This window comes from Onychostoma macrolepis, chromosome 21, assembly GCF_012432095.1.
Source record: "Onychostoma macrolepis isolate SWU-2019 chromosome 21, ASM1243209v1, whole genome shotgun sequence".
Classification (NCBI taxonomy): Eukaryota; Metazoa; Chordata; class Actinopteri; order Cypriniformes; family Cyprinidae; genus Onychostoma; species Onychostoma macrolepis.
This window is the reverse complement of record NC_081175.1, coordinates 77,961-96,453: the sequence shown is the minus strand read 5'-3', so window position 1 is coordinate 96,453 and position 18,493 is coordinate 77,961. Positions and strand designations below refer to the sequence as shown.

At 39.0% G+C, this 18,493-nt stretch overlaps 2 protein-coding genes across 3 annotated transcripts; both read right to left on the bottom strand.

The window, feature by feature from the left end:
* Positions 1–6,196: 6,196 nt before the first annotated feature.
* Positions 6,197–7,145, bottom strand: LOC131529266 (uncharacterized). Of its 2 annotated transcripts, XM_058758894.1 has the most exons (5): positions 6,986–7,145; positions 6,856–6,906; positions 6,667–6,711; positions 6,511–6,575; positions 6,197–6,423 (listed from the first exon to the last, which is right to left on the bottom strand). In XM_058758894.1, exons 1-5 carry the CDS (start codon positions 7,034–7,036, stop codon positions 6,345–6,347), a joined length of 291 nt encoding a protein of 96 aa, XP_058614877.1. In that variant the 5' UTR covers positions 7,037–7,145; the 3' UTR covers positions 6,197–6,344. The 2 variants fall into 2 exon arrangements, with proteins under 2 accessions (XP_058614877.1, XP_058614876.1); XM_058758893.1 differs by having other exon boundaries at positions 6,511–6,711.
* Positions 7,146–7,245: 100 nt separating this feature from the next.
* LOC131529049 (uncharacterized) lies at positions 7,246–13,614 on the bottom strand. Its single transcript, XM_058758560.1, has 17 exons — positions 13,605–13,614; positions 11,905–13,248; positions 11,670–11,809; positions 11,385–11,589; positions 11,213–11,317; positions 10,845–11,038; positions 10,627–10,768; positions 9,806–10,453; positions 9,589–9,716; positions 9,327–9,446; positions 9,212–9,259; positions 9,021–9,104; positions 8,857–8,922; positions 7,765–7,815; positions 7,576–7,620; positions 7,420–7,484; positions 7,246–7,332 (listed from the first exon to the last, which is right to left on the bottom strand). The coding sequence occupies exons 1-17, from the start codon at positions 13,612–13,614 to the stop codon at positions 7,254–7,256; spliced, it is 3,474 nt and encodes a 1,157-aa protein (XP_058614543.1). The 3' UTR covers positions 7,246–7,253.
* Between the last annotated feature and the right edge of the window lie 4,879 nt (positions 13,615–18,493).

Below are 18,493 nucleotides of genomic sequence, written 5' to 3'. Positions count from 1 at the left end.
TCAGTATTCATAAAAGAGTAGGCGAGAATTACCTGGGTGACATACTAATTCTCGCGAGATTCGGACGTGCGTCTACTTAAAGTGCATCTGAATAAGCCTACTTCTCTACTATATAGTAGGGGAAAAGCAGTAGGTGAGCGAAGAAGTATGTCCAAAACCTCAGAATTCATAAAAGAGTAGGCGAGAAGTTCCCGGATGTCCTACTGCTTCTGTCCAGATTCTTGAGTTCTCATCGATGGATACTTTTCAATCCCAGAAGGCCACGGGAGATCAATACATCATCATCGAGCGTGATGGAGAACAGCGACGAGGCTGTTTACAAATGTGAGTATTACAAACCAAAGACATGGTTTCCTGTCTTAAAATCACATTTGTTGAGCTATTGTATAGTAAACTGTTGATTTGCTGAAAGTGTAAAGACGCTAGACAGTAATGTTACAGTATATTTGTGATTTTGCTGTAAAAACACGTCTCATTATGTAAAGCGAACAGCGGAGCTCCAGTAAACACATGCACGTCTCCAGAGTGCATTTACATAAACCATATACATCTTAAAGACGATTACTAAATATCTATTTAATATGAGACAGGAAAATGTACTAAAAGAATTACAGATGAGCGCGTCACAACACACATCTGTAATGTATGTGTTATTATGTAGACTGTTGTCAACACTGCTTTAGATGAATGTAATGTAAATATACAAATCTACATGGAGTAACTAAACATAACTTATCTATTTTATTTGTCAATTAGTATTGTAGATAAATTGAGGAACATTTGTGTTGAATAAAAAGTGAGTTAACGCATCAGCAACTACCTCAACATGTAAATGTAGTATTGAGCAGATAAATCACAGAGCTGACTGAATCTTGTCTGGATGTTACAGGGACAGATGAGACACACATGTTTTTTTTTTTTTTGAACAACAATTTTTATTTTCAAGGATTGTCATACAGGTTAAGACAACAGTTCAATTTTTCATTATAACGGAATAAAAATAAATGAATAATAATAATACGTAAATTAACTCAATAACTCAATACCCCTTAGTACAAAATAAAAAATAAAAATAAATAAATAAATAAAAAATAAAAATAAATAAATACAGCAATAACATACTTGTCTACATATTTTCAATGTCCATCAATTCCACAAAAGAGTCACCATCTAGACTCTCCAAATTGTCATAGAACACCTTCCAGATGGACCAAAATACATGAAGTCTGTTTTTCAAAAAGTAGGTAATCTTTTCTAAGGCAAGGCATGTGGTCATCCCCTTTATCCACTGAGATACGCCAGGACTTTCTTCTTTTTTCCAAGAACATGCAATTACACATTTAGATTCCAGCAAACAGAGAATTAACAACAATCTTTCATGTTTAGTAATTTTAAAGTTCAGAGGACATATATGTAATATACACAACCTGGGATCAAGAGGAATTACTTTATCAATGATTTGACTTATAATATTCAATATTTTAACCCAAAAACAGTTAGCTTTAGTACATTCCCACATACAATGGATTAAAGTTCCCTTTTCTTGTTTACATTTATAACATATATCAGGAATATTCGGGTTAAAATTATGTAACTTAACTGGGGTGATATATTGTCTACTCAACCATTTATACTGAAGCAGCCTCAAATGAGTACTCATTGTTTGAGTTTGGGCTTTTAAACATGCTATTTGCCACTCTTTCTCAGTTATATCAGCCTGCAGGTCAGATCGCCAAGCTTGAAGTCTGTCATTAAATGATTCTTTAGATTTGGCCACAAACTGTTTATACAACACAGATACCTGACCTCTACCTTTTAAACAGTTAAGTGTAATATTTTCCAAAGTAGAAAGAGGAGGCTCAACCAGACTTTGGCCTTGTCTTGATAGAATAAAACTACGTAATTGCAAATATTTGAAAAAGTATTTTTGCGGAATTCCAAACCTTGTCCTAATTTCTTCAAAGGACATAAAGTTTCCTTCATTATAGAGATCAGACACTTTACTAATACCTTGGATTGACCAGATTTTAAAACCTGGATCGGCTCTACCAGGACGGAAATTTTCATTACCAAAAACTGGTGAAAAGAGCGAAAGTTGTAGTAATTCACCTAGATGAGCAAGAGCCTCAAACCAAACTGTTATAGTATTTCTGGTATATGGATTTTTAGTATATTTAATTAACTTCTTAGCATCAGCTGAATATAAATATCAATTCAAAGGAATTGGAATAGAGTGTGCCTCTATAGATACCCAGGACGGAGGATAATCTTTCTGCTCTAATCATTGCTGCTCTAATTTGAGCTGCCCAGTAGTACCATTTTAAGTTTGGTAGGTTTATCCCCCCTCTGTCATAAGGCAAATACAGCAAAGAGAGCCTGAGACGAGGGCGTTTGTTGTTCCAAATGAAGTTTGTGAAAGTTTTTTTCATTAGGACAAAAAAAGAGGAATGTGGAGGGAGGGGGATGGACTGGAAGAGATATAATAATTTGGGTAAGATTGACATTTTTAATATATTAACACGGCCAATTAATGAAATAGGGAGTTTTGTCCATCTGTTCAGCAGACCAGTTATAAAATCTGATATGGGCTTATAATTTGCTGATACAATTTCATTTACAGTTGGTGTAATTTTAATCCCAAGGTAAGTAAAACCTTCTTGTGAGATTGTAAAGGGTGACTGAACTGGGGGGAGCCTTTCTGCTTTATGGAGGAACAGCAGCACAGATTTAGAATTATTAATTTTATATCCTGAGAATTCTCCAAACATTTCAATCAAATTTAGCAATGCTGGGATAGACTGTTTTAGATTGGAAGCGAATATAATTATATCATCTGCGTACAATGAAATGTGGTATTCTGAGGAGTCAATTGTAATACCTGAAATATGTGTATGATTACGAACTGCCATAGCCAAAGGTTCGATCGCTAAGGTGAAAAGCAAGGGAGAGAGCGGGCAGCCCTGGCGTGTTCCCCTGTAAAGCCTGAAAGGGGTAGATATTGTTCCATTTGTTAATATCTCAGCTGAAGGATTAGCATACAGGATCTGGACCCATTTCATAAACTTATCCCCAAACCCCATTCTTTCCATAGTTTTGAACAGGAACTGCCACTCAGTCCTGTCAAACGCTTTTTCGGCGTCTAGTGACAGTAGTGCATTATCGCAAATATTAGATTTCTCATGTAATATATTTAATACTCTACGAATATTATGCAAACCTTGTCTCCCCCAAACAAAGCCGTTTTGGTCCATGTGAACAAGCTTGGGCAAATGTATTTCTAATCTCTTTGCTAACACTTTGCAAAGAATCTTTAAGTCATTATTCAGGAGAGAAATTGGTCTATATGAACCACAATCAGTTGGCATCTTTCCAGGTTTTAACAGCAGAGTAATCACCGCAGTATTCAGAGAGGGAGGCAAAGCCGCATTATTCAGGGATTCCTGGTACATATCCAAAAGGGGGTAAATTAATTTATGATGGAAAATCTTATATAACTCTATTGGTATGCCATCAGGCCCTGGGGTCTTCCCTCCTTTCATACTGATAATGGCCTCAAACAGCTCCTCAGATTTTAGGTCATCTTCAAGGGATACCATGAAACCCAAATCTGTGGACTTAAAGTCCAAAGCATCCAGGAAAGCTTTTTGTCTCTCTGCAGCACTCTCCGAATATTCAGATCTGTAAAGAGTCTGATAGTAGTTCCTAAAGACCTCATTTATCTCAGTTTGATCAAATGTTGTCTCGCCCTCCTTTATCTGAATGGAATTTATGGCTCTTTCAGTTTGTAACTGCTTAATACGCCAGGCTAGTAACTTACCCGCTCTTTCCCCACCTTCATAATAAGTCTGTTTTAGTCTCATCAAACTTTTCTTTGCATGTTCTGATGAAAGCTTATTATATTTAATTTTCAATTTGTGCAGTTCCAACAGAAGATCAGGAGTAATTTTTTTTGTATATTTCAGATTCAATTTTCTTTATTTTGCTTTCAAGGTCTACCATTTCTACTTGACAGCGCTTATATTTATAATTTGTGTAACTAATTATTCTTATAAATGCTTTAAATGCTTCCCATCTGACTGAAGCAGATGTTTGATTTGTGTTTATTTCAAAATATAAATCTATCTATCTGTAAAAATCTAACTCTCAACCAAGTTATATGTAAGCGCCATCTTGGGGATCTGCATAAAAAGTTAGGAAAGTTTAATGTAAATGAAATTGCAGCATGATCTGAGATTAATATGCTATCATACCAGCATTTACTAACTTTGGAGAATAGATCAGTAGATAAAATAAAATATTCTATATGAGAAAATGTTTTATAAGTACTAGAGTAGCATGAATAAGTCAAACTATCTGGGTGTCTGTTCCTCCATATATCTATTAAATTAAAATCTTGCATATACTGTTTTAACTCTATTCTGGTCTGTACATGAGAGAAGTCTAATTTAGTTGATCTATCTAATTCTGGATATAGAGCACAATTAAAATCTCCTCCTATAACAAAGTATCCTGGCAGTTCCGCCAATATTAAAAATAGATTTCTGTAAAAAATAGGATTATCCACATTGGGCCCATAAACATTCACTAAATTCAGTCTAACAGAAAGGATCTCAGCTTGGATTATTATATACCTCCCTAGTCTGTTCTCAATAGTATTAATTATTTGTAAAGGTATAGATTTATGTATAATTATAAGAACCCCCCTGGAGTATGAATTAAAGGAGGCTGAAAACACTTTTCCTGGCCATCTCTTCCTCACCGTAACCACATTCTCTGGAACTAAGTGAGTTTCCTGAAGGAACACTATTTTAGCTTTTATTTGCCTAATTCTATTGAACACTTGTTTTAACTTTACAATTTTGTTTAGACCTCTTACATTCCAGGATATAAATTGAATATCAGATAGGGGAACCATTATCGTATATACAGTGTATTCCCATTCTTGCAAAAAGAACTAAAGTATGTATATAAACTATTATTGTGAAGAAAAAACATATAGTAAAGGGAAAACACAGCCATACAGTTGGCCAACAAACGCAGTAGCCCCTCACTGCAGAACACAAGATCCAGGGGGCGGAGTTGGATCCAGGTCCAGGGGGCGGAGCTTATTCTAGATCCAGGGGTGGAGCTGGATCTCTTCCCACAGCATTTTGATTGGACACACGGCAGATCACGTCATACTTACTCGCGTTGCGTGTCACGGAAACTATCGTTTCAGCATTGAGTCGTAAATAAAGTTATTCTTGTGACGAAAAACAAACTTGCTAAAAACAATAAAAATAAATCTAACTCTTTAAATGCTTAGTTACAAACACTGTAGTTTGCACAATGTGGAAAAGGGCAGTAATCAAGTATTTTAATACTTTCATTTAGAGAAACGTTTGTATTCATTTCAAAACATTATAACTACCTAAATACAAATGTAGTTTCTTGTTACATGTCAGAATAAAAATAAGTGTATTCTTTGATTGGGTGATTCTATAACCCTCTCAGTAGTCCACTTCGACTTCAAATTAATAAGTAGGCACATCTGCTTTTATTGGAGTGATATTAAATTGTCTACTTGAAGTAGAAAATGTGTGCTTTCCACCACTGATTATGCACATTAATATAAAACTGCATGTGACTAAAGTATAGCAGCACTGTCAGGTTGTCTTCTGAAATTTTGTATTTATAAATTACTTCACAAGGGCATCTGACATTTTACATAATCTCACTTAAATGCATGCAAAATGCATTACCAACACAATAGAAAAAATAAAAATAAAAATAACTTAATTATATAACTTAAAACAGACATGAAATTTATTTTAAAAATATTTGCTTTACATGCTCATTTGTAGTTACTTTAAGGTTTATATTATGGTTATAATTTGTATGTCCAAAACTCTAATTTATCACCAAAAAAAATAAAATAAATATATTTTACAAAAATCAAGATTTAATATATTTGGTCAAAATCCCATGTTATAAAAAGATGAAGTGCTATACAGGCTATTTAAGACGATATTGGCTGACTACATGGCAATGATGAGCTAAAATGCAAAATTTGCCCTCTCCCTCACCATTCCCACATCTCCGACCTCAAATACATAAAATATTACCGTTTTTAGACAGTTTTTGTAAAAAGTAAAGAAAATATTATGCAAAACTTATTGAAAAAAAAACAGTTCTTTATTTAACCTTGTAAGTCTGTTTTCATTGTGAAGTAAATAACAGGGTGATCAGGACACAGGTGAAGTTAAGATTGTATAAAAACCACATACTCCCTGTACAAGGAATACAAACACAAGTATGCTGAGAGTTAAAATTTCAAAACTGTACAATTGCTAGTGACTCAGACATTATACCACAATAATCCCATGGTCCTTGGAACAACCATACATGTAGTCCACTTGATGCTCCTTGAGGCTTGAGGCTTCCCTATAACATAGCAAATGGTGTCAGAAATAAAACAAACGAGGAGAAAACTTTGGAAATACAGCATTGTTTTGCAAATCTGGTTCTCACCTTTTGTGGCTCATGCACTTTAATACTAGGTTCAGCCAGCACTCGCGAATGTAAGGCATGTCTGTCTAAGGAAAGAAGAACAAAATAAACCATCAAAAACTGAGGCAAACTGAAAGAGTCATCGACTAATTTCTGTAATAAATTCAAGGCTCTCACCTGGCTGAAATCAAATGGCCACTCAAAAGTAATGTATAGTGCATACTGTAACATATAAGACATTGATTTTAATATTATATACATTTCCTAGCGCTCACATATTCTTACTATACCTATTGCCTTTGAAATGCCACTAATAAAATCCCCAAAGTCAGGTAAGGTTTACTTTCATCTTCATTTGTAACATACCATCAGCATGAACACTCCACAGTCCAAGCTGTCTCTTTGTGATGGAATATCCTGGAAAAAAGCCAAAACTATAAATTTTGTATTGTTTACAGTTGTCAGAAAGCAGCGTTGAATGCTGAGTGCTATGTACCTTGTTTTTAACGAGTTGCCAGTTTCCAGCAACCAATTTTGTTGCGATCATGCTTCAAGAGAGAACAGATACAGTTAAAACTTCTTAAAAGTTGAAAACAGTTTTAAACGTACAATCCACCTCTATAGGTCTGGTTCTGACAACCCACTAATTGGATTTCAGTAGCAAGTTTGACATGTACTGTGTGTTGTCTACCATCACAGAGGGAAAACATACACATGCAGAAAGCAAAAATTTCAAAACTGTACAATTGCTAGTGACTCAGACATTATACCACAATAATCCCATGGTCCTTGGAACAACCATACATGTAGTCCACTTGATGCTCCTTGAGGCTTGAGGCTTCCCTATAACATAGCAAATGGTGTCAGAAATAAAACAAACGAGGAGAAAACTTTGGAAATACAGCATTGTTTTGCAAATCTGGTTCTCACCTTTTGTGGCTCATGCACTTTAATACTAGGTTCAGCCAGCACTCGCGAATGTAAGGCATGTCTGTCTAAGGAAAGAAGAACAAAATAAACCATCAAAAACTGAGGCAAACTGAAAGAGTCATCGACTAATTTCTGTAATAAATTCAAGGCTCTCACCTGGCTGAAATCAAATGGCCACTCAAAAGTAATGTATAGTGCATACTGTAACATATAAGACATTGATTTTAATATTATATACATTTCCTAGCGCTCACATATTCTTACTATACCTATTGCCTTTGAAATGCCACTAATAAAATCCCCAAAGTCAGGTAAGGTTTACTTTCATCTTCATTTGTAACATACCATCAGCATGAACACTCCACAGTCCAAGCTGTCTCTTTGTGATGGAATATCCTGGAAAAAAGCCAAAACTATAAATTTTGTATTGTTTACAGTTGTCAGAAAGCAGCGTTGAATGCTGAGTGCTATGTACCTTGTTTTTAACGAGTTGCCAGTTTCCAGCAACCAATTTTGTTGCGATCATGCTTCAAGAGAGAACAGATACAGTTAAAACTTCTTAAAAGTTGAAAACAGTTTTAAACGTACAATCCACCTCTATAGGTCTGGTTCTGACAACCCACTAATTGGATTTCAGTAGCAAGTTTGACATGTACTGTGTGTTGTCTACCGTCACAGAGGGAAAACATACACATGCAGAAAGCAAACAATAAAAACGAAAAGAAAAAAGCTCAGAGATGGTCTTCACTTCCACATACATCCTGATTCATCTTCTACATGCCATTCTTTCATTGGCTGACTAGGCCTACACCCAATCTTTATATAACCTGCCTAGTGCGAACTACTGATTTTCAACAGATTTGGGTGTAGAAGGAATTTCAAAATGGAATGTGAGAATGGCCACATTTCTAAATAAACCAGTCTCAGTCTTTATGATAGAGATAGTGTTGGATCTTTTAAGCAATGACCATCACATCAGCAAACATTAAAAGTACACAAACAGCAGTTAATACCTCCAAAAATTTAGCATTTAACAATGGACGACAAAGAACAGTCCTAAACCTCACAAAGAACAGGGGACAAAGAACAGTCCCAAACCTTGTACTGAACAGAGGACAAAGAACAGTCCCTAAATATTAGAAGAAAACCTGAACATGGACACATAATATGCCTGCCCAAAACCACAAGGGTCAGATGAATCAAGGATGTACATCCTTTTAAGATTGGGCTTCATGACCTGTGAATATATGTAAATCAATCACATGTTGACAAACCAGTGCATTGGTCTTGTATATTCCACATTGGAATATACAAACCTACGGCTTATTCACTCCTCTGAGAGGACCCCCCAAAAAAAAAATAAAAAACTGCACCACGTCTGTTTTCAACACCTATTTAAAATGCTAAAAGATGACACAACTGACAGTCAAAACTTACACACAGGTGCCAGTGTCCAGGTGTCCATATCGGAAATAATATGCAGTCTTTAAGTGCTGCATCTGCCTGTTGGTGAGCAAATTACACAGATCAAAGTTGATGTGTGAAGAGTACAAACATCTCTATTACTTCATATGATTGCATTTTGAGGAACAATCACTTACTGGTAGCGATTCAAAAGGGTCTACGCAATGAGGTGGACTCCAACATGCCAATACATAGGAATCCACAGCAAGGACATCTAATCCCTAATATTAGATGAAAATGATTAAGTATATCTATATCAAAAGCATGACTTTCAGAACAACCTATGCATTCACATAAGGTTTTACATGTAAACAAAAACATAATATACCTTCTGTCCAGCTAGGTGGCATATCAATGAAAGACAGCAGTTTGCAACCTAGCAAAAGAACAACATTAATCTTACAAATCTTAAACATTAATGGCACCATATAAATGATACTTACTGTTGCCTCTAGTTGGCAGCTGGTTCCCAAGCCAACACAGTCTGCTCTTCTTAAGACTGTTGTGCCAACAGAACCAATGACTTCATTCTGTGGCTTTGTGCAATCCAACACATAGTCATGCTGGAAAATGAAAAATGCATATCAGCACTCTCCACAACTCCCCCAAACCCCCCAATTGATAGTAATGTCGTGGAGCAAAAACAAGTGTTGTGAAATCATGACAATCAATAGGTCCATTGAATACTGTCAAAAGGGCATTTACCAAAGTCTTCGGGCATTCCCAGCGCCTGAAGTCTTTTATTTCCCTTTCTGCACACATCAGCCTAGCCACGGATGCTGGTGTCCCATCTGAAGCGGTCGGTGCTAGTGTCCCATCTGAAGCTGTGGCTTCTGTAATATAAAAATGTAATATAACCAACATGGCATGACTGGCATAAAGATGTATAAAGAAATTGTAGATGAAAATGAACTTGAGTTACCCATTATTATTTGGCCATTTTCATCTAAATGCAACTGGGCATTCTGTGGTACAATCTTTCTGATGCCATCTTCCATCTTCTTATTTCGTTTTGTGTTATAATGCTGCAGTATATTTCGCATCAAGAAAATGTGTCCAGATGGAGTGAGTGTGTTGAGGAAGTAATTGTTTTTTCTCATGTCAGAAAAAAGCTGTTCAGCACATTGACTGTTCACCCAGCCTGCCAATTCTGGGACTATCTGAATTTTACGCAGTGCATCTCGAGCGTCTTTTGTGTTCTTTTCATGAAACAGATCATAAAGTGCATAATGTTCAGCTGAACCTGTAACAGGGTGACAGTCTGGGTCCACGTTGTCCTTCTTTTCCTTCAACCAAAGGTGGTTTACTTTCAGCTTACCCTCAACGGCCAGCTTGATATTTTCTGGAGTGGGCTCTTTTAGTCGTCCCTCATAAGGTCTGAAAGGGACACGTTCTGGCTCCCTTAGGTTAGTGTGTGTGGCTAAGCCCCTTGCAAAGTCATAGATATTGATATTTGGGAAATGTTTAAAAGACAAAAGACAATCTGCATAGTCACGTGGAGACTCTGCCTGAATAAGGAACTTCAGCGAATACACAACTCCACAGGGGCATGTGATGACTGCCCAGCCCCCTAAAGAGAAAATAAATATGTATGTTATGGTAATAAATATATATCATTCTAAGCTGTCTTTAACAAAACTATACTGAAAGCAGTACTCTTGAAAAATCAAATCAGTTTCATACTGCGTTGAACAACACCATTCACATGACATGGAGTAAAATATTTCTCAAAATTAATCCTACCTGAAGCCCCCCACACCTTCTGGAAGACCTTGTCATAAGATGACCGGTTTCTCATCTCCTGTCTAAGTCTTAAAACAAGATCCATTTTGGAGCCTGATGGGTCTAGACCACACTGCTTGCAAAGGCTTCGCACCACATCCACCTGCACATACAAGGTTGCAATAAAAAAAAATCCAAAAGATTGATTTGTTTGTGTAAAAACAAAACAACAAAATAACCTTAAGATTGGTAAGCACTTCTTCTAGCCTCTCTTCAGTAACTTCAAGTTCAGCATCTTCAGTAGCTGGTCTTGGGGCGTGCATCTTGGCATACTCCGTGTTTAAAACTGTATCTTCTTTTCTGGTGTTGGGACCTATCCAAGGAGCCCAGTAGTTGTATGATGGTGACACCAGAAAAGGATTTTGACAAGCACCTGAAAAAAAGTACATTGTCAATAAGTAAAACAGTGAAACCTTCAAAATACATACACATTTGGTTAGTACCTTCATTTTCTCAATTTAGTGTAATGCAATTATTGTAAAATAATTGTAATTGTAGTATGCATTATGCAACTTGTCTAACTGACATAAACAAAATAACTCCTTACTGTCCAACAGGCCCTGGCAAACTATTTCGGCAGTTACGGATGCCCAGAAGTCTTTCATATTGACTCGACCATCATACTCAGGTGGTGGAGCAGGAATGTCACTCACTGAAAAAAAATTCTCAATGAAACAAGGAACATGTATTTTTAATATTATTAAGTAGATATGACCTACCAGGCATATTAAATGCTGCCTTTTTGTGAAGATCCATCACAACAACTGCTGGATGGTAGCCACACTTAACACAGGAGTATGTGTATGTGTGGTCTGTTAGTGCTTCAAAATGCATGTACGCATGAAGGATTTTGTCTTTACTTGGAAATTTCTGTTGTGTTGTGGTCTCTAAAACCTCGACAGCTCTGCTAATGGCATGATGAGTCTGTTTTGACAAGATTAGTTAGTAGCATATAGACGTTTTAAAAGAACACCATATAATTAATTCCTTCAAGAATAGCAAACCTGGATTGAATGGCGCAGGATAATGCACATGTGTAATGACATCAGCAAATGATCATCAAAATTGTGAAGACCATCAGTCCACTCTTGATAACGGTATTTTAGACCACAATTGCTGCACATGCGGTAGTATGTAGAAAATCCTGTTTAAAAAAAGTATTCTATCACAATAAGAGTATTCATTCAGACAGACAAACAGTGATGTTACACTAATTAGACAGATTTTACTCATACTTACCCTCAACAATGCCAGTGTAGGTTATAAGCTTTCCTTTAGAAGTAATCAACACTGGCTCACTGAGGACCACATTGCCCATACATTCAGAACAAACAGTCTCCTTTGGCACAAGGTGTTTGGGAATGTCATTGATTGTCATTGAGCCTGTGATGTATTTCTGGGGGAGTTCGGCTGGTAGAGTTTTGTTTTTCATCAGGTAATACACCATCTGTTTGAGACCTTCACCACTGGGAGGATATTCCAATCTGGTACTTTCCTGACAAGCATGTTCTTGTGCTAGGCCCTGTGCAGGTATGTCGGAGGGTGATGATACAAACAACTGCCTGTGTAGCTGGAAAAGATGCCACCTGGCTATGTTTTTGTGCAAACAAGATCTTCTTGGCTTTGCACAGGGACAATGCCATGTGTTGCGAGCGCTGTCATAGGAAGCAATGACTCTACCAAGTCTGCTGTAGTATGACACTTTGGGTTCATACACAGAAATATACTTCTTTGTAGAAGGACCTCCAATAGTCAACTCAACAGAGAGTGGAACACCAGCCGCATTTGCTGCTGCCTTTGTCGCCACACAGGTTGTCTTGGTCTGTTCCCCAAACACATTTGCAGCTATCATGTCTACCAGGACATCTTCATCAAGGACAACTGGTATCCTGCTGGGCCATGGACAGAACTGCAGTGACTTCAAATGTATACACTCAAAGTGCTGAAAGCCACTTCGAGTGGCAAATTCTACGTTGGCAATGCATTCATCCATTTCACATGTGACAACTGGATGTGGACCTGAGGTTTTTTTCTGTACGTGAATTACAGAACATGGTCTGCGAAATGACTTTTCAACCGCATATATACCACTCACTGGGTCGATGCACTGTGAAGGTAGGTGACGATCTTCTGTAACATCACAGATCTTACTAGTGTGTTTTCTTTTAACATGAACATCTAGATTTTTCTTGTTGACAGTTACTCCACAGTGAACGCACTGCACTTTTTTCTGAATATGCAATTTTCTGGGAACAAGCACGGATTTAACAGGCAAGGGGACTTCTTCAGCCACAGCTGGTTCTTTAAAGGCAACTGGTGCACTGTGAACAATTGGTTCACTGGTAGCAACTGGTTCATTGATGTCAACTGATGCACTGGGGTCAATGGGTTCACAGGTGACAATTGGTTCACTGATTGCAGCTGGCTCAACAGTGGCTGGTTCTGTAGGTGGAACTTGTCTTTTATTGCATGATGCTAAATGTTTTAAAATCTGGACTTTCCTTATAACTGTGTTTGGGCAATAACAACAGTGAAAATGTGCCTGTTCTCTACACTGCAAGTTGCACTTGACAATTAGGAATTCTGAAAATGAAAACAACATACATATATTTGAATTTTACTGTAAATAAAGGGTTAACACTAGTAAAAGTGGCATAAGTTTTGGTAATGCAGGAATGATAGAACTGATTAAATAAATTAACAATTAATGCATTATTTGGATTATGATTACATTACTGATAACAATTCAATGTATGACTTATGACAAAGGCTAATGAAAGATGCATGCTAAAAAAGTTCAACAAGTTATTGTCTTGTTCAAGCGTTACAATACTATGAGGCTTACATTAAACAAATTAAGCTAATGAGTAACCGTTAACGTTAGTAAAATAATATTAAGAACGACTACAAATAAAAAAATTTAAAAAATCAATGTCAACTTGCCTTCATGATGTACTGCCAAAGATAAGTGGTTGCGGACATGATTCTCCACCCCGTTAAGTTCCTTGGTGGGTTTGAACACTTTTGGTCCGCAGAACGGGCAATGATAATCAGAGCAACAGCTCTGGCATCTCTGAAGGGCAATCTTCCCATGCCGCAACACTGTTCTGTGCATCTATGGACAACGTTAAATGCATTTCAAATTCATCTGAACATACCAGCGGTATTTCCAACGCTAATTAGTTTAACTATGTTAGCTAACTTAATTAGATAGGCCACCTCTGCAGAGCTATAACTGTTACACGTGCGCGCTAACTTTAGCAATTATCTAGTTAGCGCTATTAAATTGTCTTCAAAAGATATGGACAACGTCAAAACTTTGCATTTGACTGTGATTATTACTTACAGACGTAACTTACACTACATTATGAATCTATCTCGACTATTAATCAAATGTAGACTTACATTGATAAGAGCAAACGTTGTCGACCACGGGCTGCAACTTCACAAACGTGTATGCAGGTTCTTCCGGTGGAACACAGTTTATAAAGTGGGAGGAGTTGGATCTGGATCCAACTCCGCCCCCTGGATCTTGTGTTCTGCAGTGAGGACCATCTCAACAAACGGGTATTTCCCCAAATGAAAGACCATCACCCTTCCTCCCCTCCCCATTTAAACACTTCCCAAGGTCTTCTCGAAAGAGCCTGATTATGGAACTATGCCGGTCCACCCACGATCTCTTCACGGTGAGGAACAGCATGTCTGGTGGCTGGACAGGTCCCGCAACATTCAGAAATTTCAACTCAACATCACAAAAAAAAAAGAAGGAAAAAATCCTTTTAGCATATATCTTATCAGTAATAAATCTGAAGTTTGCTTAGGTTCATGAAACTGACCCCAAAGAGAAATATCTTCCTTCAAGTCTTGCTAAGCATTAATATCCTTCAGGTCTTGCAAAAGCCTCTGAGTGTCCGGAGGGTTATCAAACAAGTGGCGCTTTCCCTTGTATGTCACGCAGAAAGTAGCTGGAGGAGCTCGCACAGATAATTAACACGGCCAATTCATCACGGAGTGACCTCCAGCTTCCATAGCAAACACTAGCGTGAGGCTGCCTCCGCTAGTGGTGCAGACCCATCCACTGCCTTTTCCTTACCCCACTCCCAACCCCCTCCCCTACCCATGGCCCACAGCCCCACTGTCCAACTCTATCACTAGGACGCCTCCGCTTGAGTCACAGGTCCACACATCTCAGTCTTCTCCTGCTGCTACTAATAACCCCTTTTCCTTTTCAGTGACCTTCAGCTTCCAATAGCAGACGTTAGCGTGAGCACGCCTCCGCTAGTGGCACAGACCTATCCACAGCCCTTGCCTCACCCCACTCCCAACCCACTCCCCTACCCATGGCCCGCAGTGAGCATGCCTCCCCTAGCAGCGCAAACCCATCCACAGCCCTTGCCTCAGCACACTCTCAACCCCCTCCCCTACCCATGGCCCGCAGCCCCACCATCCAAGTCTAGCATGAGCATGCCTCCGCTAGCAATGCGGGCCCCGGCGCCCACCATTCCCCCTCACTTTCCCTCCCTTTCCTCCGCTCTCGGAATGGTTCCAAGTGCGAGCTTGCCTCCACTAGCGGTGCCAGTGGCTACCTTTCCTCCTCCCCTTGCTCGCCCTTCTCGCTATCTTCCACCACACCATGCCCCTACCCATCCCACCGAATGCTCTTGCCTGGGAACCACTCCCCCATATCCAGCAGCATCAGGCCACAGATTTGTCAGAAGCCTTCAAGACCTACATGCGGTCAGACTGCTTCCATATCAAAGAAGCTCACCGAACCCTCATCAGCTGACCCCCTTTAATGCCAGTCCATCCCTGTTCACTCGAACTTCAGACTCTCCATAGCCATCCCCTCTAACCCCACCAAATCCACCCATAGCGGCCCATCTCCACTTCAACAGTCCCAGCAGCACCCCGCTCCCGCAGGAGCCTTTTCTATATTCCTCCACCGCCGCAGCAGTGACCGTTCCCGCAGGAGCCCTATCTGTATTTCCCCACTGCTGCAGCAGTGGCCGCTCCCGCAGGAGCCCTATCTGTATTTCCCTTTGCCGCAGCAGTGTCTGCTCCCGCAGGAGCTCTATCTGTATGTTCCCACTGCCGCAGCAGTGTCTGCTCCCGCAGGAGCTCTATCTGTATTTTCCCACTGCTGCAGCAGTGTCTGCTCCCGCAGGAGCTCTATCTGTATGTTCCCACTGCCGCAGCAGTGTCTGCTCCCGCAGGAGCTCTATCTGTATTTTCCCACTGCTGCAGCAGTGTCTGCTCCCGCAGGAGCTCTATCTGTATGTTCCCACTGCCGCAGCAGTGTCTGCTCCCGCAGGATCTCTGTATTTCCCCACTGCCGCAGCAGTGTCTGCTCCCTCAGGAGCCTTACCTATATTTCCCCACTGCCTCAGCAGTGTCTGCTCCCGCAGGAGCCCTATCTGTATTTCCCTTTGCCACAGCAGTGTCTGCTCCCGCAGGAGCTCTATCTGTATGTTCCCACTGCCGCAGCAGTGTCTGCTCCCGCAGGAGCTCTATCTGTATGTTCCCACTGCCGCAGCAGTGTCTGCTCCCGCAGGAGCTCTATCTGTATGTTCCCCACTGCCGCAGCAGTGTTCGCTCCCGCAGGAGCCCTATCTGTATTTCCCTCTCATCTCTACTTTTCAGATGCCGCAGCAGTTCCCTGCAGAAGCCATTTCATCTTTTCAGGTGCTGCCGCAGCTTCTGTAGAAGCCACTTTTCTTTTCAGATGCCGCAGCAGTGTCCTCTCCCGCAGGAGCCAAACTCTCTTCTCGAAGGCCACAGCAGTACCGTTACTCCAAGCGACGTCCAGCACCCCTCCAATCTTAAGCTCTGCAAATTTTGGGGGGTTATCAATGCACCTTCCTGGCTGCTGTCCCACGCTTATTGCATCTTTGGGGGGAACGCTCTGGGTCCAGGCTAAATGCCGAGCTCGGACCCCTCTCCCCGGACAGGGGGAGTACCCTGGGCTCGGGAGTGATTACCGAGCTCGGATCCCTCCCCCTGGACAGCACGCCAAATACGCATAATCTTTACTCAGTTTATTATAGGTAAGAGTGAACTCGTGAAATATGTTTGAGTGAAATAGAGCCCCAAATAGAAATTGTATGAAATATATGTAAGCATTTACATTATAGTAGTACCTTGAAGAAATAAACTAAGAAATAAGCAGCTTTATTGAGCATTTATAAAGCATTTACATTTTAATTTTTACATTTTAATTTATTCTTTTTTTTTACATTAAATTTTTTTTACATTTACAATTATGCATTTGGCAGACACTTTTATCCGAAGTGACTTACAGTGCTCCTATTACAGGGACCCCAATCCCCCCGCAGCAGCTCGGAGTAAAGACACCGGTGGTGATGACTGCGGAGATCGAACCAGCAACCTTCTGCTTACCAATTCATTACACCACAAAAGTAATGAAGCTATATAAAAAAATAGCATGTAATTGTAAACATATGAAATTTGGCAATAAATGGAATGCTGATAACATGATATGTACATTTTTTTTTACTCCGTGTAAATGTTTTACAGGTAGTTGTTCTCATAGAGAGCAGGCACACAGATGTTTGGAGCAGACACAGCAGCAGCCAGATTGTCCTGCACATGTTTTTCTGCTCTTGTTCAAGATTGTGTGGTTCGGGGAGCCTCATCCTCTCTGTGCACTCGATGATAGCCTCGATGCCCCTTTCTCATCCATGATCAGATTCAGTGTGACTGCAGCAGTGAGGGAGGTGATGGACGGCAGAGACAGGTGAAGGTGGACGCGGTTGTCAGCTGCTTCATCAGAATAAAGCTGCAGAACTGGCTCAGCTGTGTTGAGATGCTGTAGGATGTGGGTTCACCATCTGTAAATGCATGATTGTTAGAACAATATGTTTGAATAAAGCTTTGTTTCATGTGTTGTTGACTTGTGTTTATTTATTGTCATGGTTACTTTTATTTACATTTTACTCATTTATTCATGTTTCCTGTTGTTGTCAGTAAATAAAATATAATTGTTTCATTAACATATGCATTAATTAATTTCTTGACTGAAAATTGAGATATATTCACACTAGTGTGTGTAGTCATGCATAGCTATGGCATATGAAAAAGCAAATTACATTTTGCTTGTTTTACTAAAAAAATATAATTATTGGTCAGCATTTATCATTTTTATTGTTCATAAGTGTTGGGCTACCACTGCTTTCTGAGGTAATCTTAATTTCTAAGTAGTAATACTCACATTTTTCGAGTGTAAAATCAGTAAAAATTTTGAGTCTTCTCCAGAGATGAGATCTTCCAGCAGCTGATCGATGTGTCCTTTGTGCAGATATAACAAACATTGCAAACACGGAGGAAAACGTACTAGGTAGGGTTGTGGATTTATAGATGCTATGCGGTGTTTGTGTGCCTGTCACTCTTATTTTCCTTTTATTATTATTACTGAAGAACATACAAGCTCAGGGAAATATGGTAGTATCTTTAACAATGAACAATCATAATGACCAAAAAAAAAAAGACAACATAACTACAATGGGTTTGCGTACATCATAGTATGATATTATACACAGGGAAAAAAAAGATTGAATCTTTGAATAATCACAAAATTCATATAATCATATAATGCATTAAAATTGCATTTGTTTTTATTATTTATAAGCCTCAGGGATGAAACAAGAGAGACATTTAACCAGAAAAAGAGGAAAACAATGAGATTTAAGCCAGTTTTACGTGTGGGTGAACAATTTTGCACATGAAATTAAGAAATTAATAACATATTCAAGAGATAACGATTTATAATTTATTTTTAATAAAAAAATAATATCTTTAAGGATTAAACTGT

Coding starts and splice junctions, on each gene's coding strand:
- LOC131529266 (XM_058758893.1), bottom strand. CDS start 7,036: ATGATCGCAACAAAATTGGTTGCTGGAAACTGGCAACTCGTTAAAAAC. Junction 6,712..6,855: donor GTGGAGTGTTCATGCTGATG/GTATGTTACAAA, acceptor TATATGTTACAG/TATGCACTATACATTACTTT. Junction 6,424..6,510: donor AAGTGCATGAGCCACAAAAG/GTGAGAACCAGA, acceptor GCTATGTTATAG/GGAAGCCTCAAGCCTCAAGG.
- LOC131529049 (XM_058758560.1), bottom strand. Junction 7,621..7,764: donor GTGGAGTGTTCATGCTGATG/GTATGTTACAAA, acceptor TATATGTTACAG/TATGCACTATACATTACTTT. Junction 7,485..7,575: donor GGCCATTTGATTTCAGCCAG/GTGAGAGCCTTG, acceptor TTCTTTCCTTAG/ACAGACATGCCTTACATTCG.